The sequence below is a fragment of the Salvelinus sp. IW2-2015 genome, linkage group LG11 (assembly GCF_002910315.2).
Source record: "Salvelinus sp. IW2-2015 linkage group LG11, ASM291031v2, whole genome shotgun sequence".
In the NCBI taxonomy this organism is placed as follows: domain Eukaryota; kingdom Metazoa; phylum Chordata; class Actinopteri; order Salmoniformes; family Salmonidae; genus Salvelinus; species Salvelinus sp. IW2-2015.
Window position 1 is genome coordinate 11,562,012 of NC_036851.1, and position 4,609 is coordinate 11,566,620.

The following is a 4,609-nucleotide window of genomic DNA, read 5'->3' on the forward strand; positions in this document are numbered from 1 at the left end:
CAGGAGGTTGTTTGCCTGTGACTAAAGGTATCTAGAAAAAGGCCACTGAATCACTACGTAGGTTATTATTATATCTGAAAAAATTGTTTAAGTGTGATAAATAACTGAAACACAATGTATAGGCTAGCTCCTACATTCCTTTTGTTGTTGGAATCATTTGTAATGCAGTCACCTGGCAATTCAACCTCCACGACGTTAGGCGGCGACATAATTCCGAGTTCTTTACATTCCAATGAATGTAGCTAATCGAAGAAGACATCACGCCAGACAGCATCCGGAAGTCGCCCGGTACATCTCAATCATCAGCTACATTTTTCCCTCGGTGCCTTTTAAAGTAAGGAATGTTTCTATTAATGAATAAGATTCATATAAATATTAAGCTAATTCACTGATAACTGCAACATTAGCCGAATGGTCTTAGGCGCGTGCCCCATGTCAACGAACTTCCTTGTAATAGCAGGTAGTGTGAACCGCATTTTCTAAGGCATAACGTTAACTGCTGTAAAGTGCAGTAAAGTTGTAACTAGTAGACAAAGGTGAGTCTAACATACGTACGTATCCTAGAGGCAAACCAGATACTCTTTCAAATAATCAACCAGTGACTACTATTCGTCCCCTCAAAAGTTTGTCAAGGTCACAAGTCTCCTATTCCTACCAAAAACGTAAATTATCTAAGAGATTGATGGCTTGGCTCCTCTCACTGACGTTTAAAGGTGCTACGCCATTTCTTGGTTGTTAAAATTCTAATAGTTCACCTAATTTCAGTTTGTGACAACAACAAAAAAACAGGTATAGTGTTGAGAATCATTGTTCTATCTAAACCGCTGTGAAATATCTTGTCCATAACCAAAAATATTGCATTTTCAGCTGTGTGAAACTGGTGTACAAAACCAAAAGACGCAAAAACTAAACTTAAGAATGTGAAGCATATAAATAACACAAAACAGTTATACCGCTTCTTAGACTTGCTTTCGATGAGAATTATAGATCTATAACTCACATTTTTATGTGAATTTGGTTTGGTCACCCAAAAAGTTAGATATTGCAGCTTTAAACCAAATTATAAACTGGGTGGTTTGAGCCCTGAATGCTGATTGGCTGACAGCCGTGGTATATCAGACTGTATACCACTGGTATGACAACATTTATTTTTACAGCTCTAATTACGTTGGTAACTAGTTTATAATAGCAATAAGGCACCTCGGGGGTTTGTGGTATATGGCCAATATACCATGGCTAAGGGCTGTATCCAGGCACTCCGTGTTGTGCATAAGAACATCCCTTAGCCGTGGTATATTGGCTATATACCCCCCATGCCTTATTGCTTAATCACATACTTGGCAATGCATGTTAGGTTTCACATTCCTTTTCAATGTAATATTCGTCTTGTAAGCTGATGTTTCCCCCCCTCTCCTCGGCCAACTAGGCATGGCAGACCCCAGGACCCTCACTGCAGAAGGGAAGCTGTCTGAAGAGTTTGCTGTTCCCTCCCATGTAGAGGAGGTCAAAGGGCAGATGGCAGCGTTTGCTGTGCAGCACAGGGCTGCAGGGCACAGGGTGGTGCTTATCACCTCAGGAGGCACCAAAGTCCCCCTGGAGTCTCGCACCGTCCGCTTCCTGGATAATTTCAGCAGTGGCCGGCGCGGAGCCTCTTCGGCAGAGTACTTCCTTGAGTCAGGCTATGCTGTGATCTTCCTGCACAGACACCGTTCCTTATATCCTTTCACACGCCTCTACTCTGGGATTAATCTGCTGGACAGCCTACAGCTGGAGAGTGGAAAGGGGGGTTCGGTCTCTGACCAAGTCGTGGTCAACCAGCAGGCACTTCCAAACATTGGCAAAATCCTGATGCGTTACCAGGCGGTGAAAGAGGCAGGGCTTCTTCTGCCTGTGGAGTTCAGCACCCTGTCCGAGTACCTGCACCTCCTCAAAGCAGCAGCACAGGCACTCAGCCCCATAGGTAGGTACTGACACTCAACTAGAGGTAGCAGGGCTTATTGAGATGTACAGTACCTGCATGTGCTGGGATAACTAACATGCGCTCTGTGATCATTCCACTCAGGGTCCAACGCTATGTTTTATTTGGCTGCAGCAGTGTCGGATTTCTACATCCCAGCATCTGATATGCCAGAGCACAAGATCCAGTCTTCCAATGGACCACTTCAGGTGAGTAAAGAAAACCATCAAATACAACAGCACATGCTCTTTATTAGAGATCCACTGTTAAGTCAAGATTCTTTCCTGTAGATCAGTATGAAGATGGTCCCCAAGATGTTGTCGCCGCTGGTGAAGGACTGGGCTCCTCAAGCATTTGTGATTTCTTTCAAGCTGGAGACAGACCCATCCATCCTGCTGGACAGAGCTCGGCGGGCTCTGTCCACCTATCGGCACCAGGCTGTGGTAGCCAATGTACTGGATACCAGACGAGGTTACGTAGTGGTGGTGACCCCTGACACTCAGGTCGAGCTGGTACTCACAGATGAGGAAGCAAGCAGAGATGAAGAGATTGAGGACAGGATTGTCGGTAATCTGACTGCAGCTCACAGCCAATTCATAACCCAACAAGGCTGAGACCCCAGTTAACCATGCTAGGGCTTTCCCCAACGAAATAAAATATTTTTTGACCGAAAGTTCTGTTCTTTTGACCAGTTCATTGTTTGAAATTTGTAAACGTGTATTTTTCCATATAGACATACCTTGTGTTTAAATAAATTCAACTATAGGCATTGATCTTCTCTGACACTTTAAACTTAGTTTGATATAAGACATGCCTCAAGAGGGCGCCAGAGATCTAGATAGAAACAAAATAGCCTAAATGTAAACATTGCAGCCAATAACCTGATAAAAATATTCTATAAATCACTGGCAACACATGGCCTGTCTACAACTAACTTGAAACATTATCTACCATTACGTTGGGTCCAGCCCAAAGCTTGCACTAGCAAAGTTGCAGAATTGTATAAAATATTGTGGGCCTACAGACACAGCTGTAGGCTATTTTCACTAGGATAAGAAGCACCTGGGCAGGAGCTCACCGGAGCAGAGTACGGGCACCTCAAATTTTCTACTGCTTGAGCTACTGTTCCTCTTATAGAATATTAACTCAAAAGAATTGTGGCGCTCCTGCACCTCAATATAAACAGTACCGGAAACTACACTACCGTTCAAAAGTTTGGGGTCACTTAGAAAAGCACCTTTTTTTTGTCCATTAAAATAACATATTGATCGGAAATACATTGTAAATTACAATTGTAGCTGGAAACGTCTGATTTTTTTAATGGAATATCTACATAGGCGTAGAGACCCATTATCAGCAACCACCTGTGTTCCAATGGCACGTTGTGTTAGCTAATCCAAGTTGCTAATTGATCATTAGAAAACCCTTTTGCAATCATGTTAGCACAGCTTAAAACTGTTGTCCTGATGAAAAAAATCAATAAAACTGGCCTTCTTTAGACTAGTTGAGTATCTTGAACGTCAGCATTTGTGGGTTCGATTAGGCTCAAAATGGCCAGAAACAAAGAACTTTCTTCTGAAACTCGTCAGTCTATTTTTGTTCTGAGAAATGAAGGCTATTCCATGCAAGAAACTGAAGATCTCGTACAACGCTGTGTACTACTCCCTTCACAGAAAAGCGCAAACTGGCTCTAACCAGAATAGAAAGAGTGGGAGGCCCCGGGGGAACAACTGAGCAAGAGGACAAATACATTAGTGTCTAGTTTGAGAAACACACCTGACAAGTCCTCAACTGGCAACTTCATTAAATAGTACCCGCAAAACACCAGCCTCAATGTCATCAGTGAAGAGGCGACTCCGGGATGCTGGTCGTCTAGGCAGGGTGGCAAAGAAAAAGCCGTATCTCAGACTGGCCAATAACAAGAAAAGATTAAGCTGGGCAAAATAACACAGGCACTGGAACTCTGCCGAGAAGGCCAGCATCCCGGAGTCGCCTCTTCACTGTTGATATAGATATTCCATAAAAATAAAAGTTTCCAGCTACAGTAGTCATTTACAACATTAACAATGTATTTCTGATCAATTTGATGGGGGAAAAAGTGTCTTTCTTTCAAAACAAGGACATTTCTACGTGACCCCAAACTTTTGAACAGTAGTGTATATGTGTTACTGCTCGACAAACAACCTCGGTCAATTAACAGCCTAACGACCAAACAATCGACCAGTTGACTAATTGGACCTGGCTACTTGTAGAACACTAATGTACGGGACAATCTCTGTGTACTAAACTGTTTAAAATCTGGCTGGAATTCATGCTTGTCGAGTTTGGATCTTTATTTTATCTGGCTTGGCTTTCACCCACCTAGTTCAGACATTCATGTGCATGAATAAGCAGGTTTCAGTACTGCCTAAAAAACAACATTACATAATGACAGCAAACCGATCCTTGAGCATCTTAACTTTCATACCATCTTGTCCGGAAGCAGATTACAACATCTGGGTTGTGGAATAATGCCAAATTAAGTTAGATTTGATTAAGAACAACTTTATTGCAGTTTCATTACAACAAAGCAGATTGACAGAGTAATGTCAGACAGTAGTACATCAGTAAAGTGACAGACTTGGGACATTAAACCTCAAATGTATGTTGGTA

General features: G+C 42.5%; 1 protein-coding gene across 4 annotated transcripts; it reads left to right on the forward strand.

Annotated features, from left to right (window-relative positions):
* The first annotated feature begins 245 nt into the window (after nucleotides 1–245).
* Nucleotides 246–2,630, forward strand: ppcs (phosphopantothenoylcysteine synthetase). 4 transcript variants are annotated; one of them, XM_023996075.2, is made up of 4 exons: nucleotides 246–334; nucleotides 1,427–1,960; nucleotides 2,063–2,166; nucleotides 2,248–2,630. In XM_023996075.2, exons 2-4 carry the CDS (start codon nucleotides 1,429–1,431, stop codon nucleotides 2,569–2,571), a joined length of 960 nt encoding a protein of 319 aa, XP_023851843.1. In that variant the 5' UTR covers nucleotides 246–334; nucleotides 1,427–1,428; the 3' UTR covers nucleotides 2,572–2,630. The 4 variants fall into 4 exon arrangements, with proteins under 4 accessions (XP_023851843.1, XP_023851845.1, XP_023851844.1 ...); XM_023996077.2 differs by having other exon boundaries at nucleotides 2,253–2,630; XM_023996076.2 differs by lacking the exon at nucleotides 246–334 and adding an exon at nucleotides 447–536.
* Nucleotides 2,631–4,609: the final 1,979 nt, after the last annotated feature.

Coding starts and splice junctions, on each gene's coding strand:
- ppcs (XM_023996075.2), top strand. CDS start 1,429: ATGGCAGACCCCAGGACCCTCACTGCAGAAGGGAAGCTGTCTGAAGAG. Junction 1,961..2,062: donor ACAGGCACTCAGCCCCATAG/GTAGGTACTGAC, acceptor CATTCCACTCAG/GGTCCAACGCTATGTTTTAT. Junction 2,167..2,247: donor CTTCCAATGGACCACTTCAG/GTGAGTAAAGAA, acceptor TCTTTCCTGTAG/ATCAGTATGAAGATGGTCCC.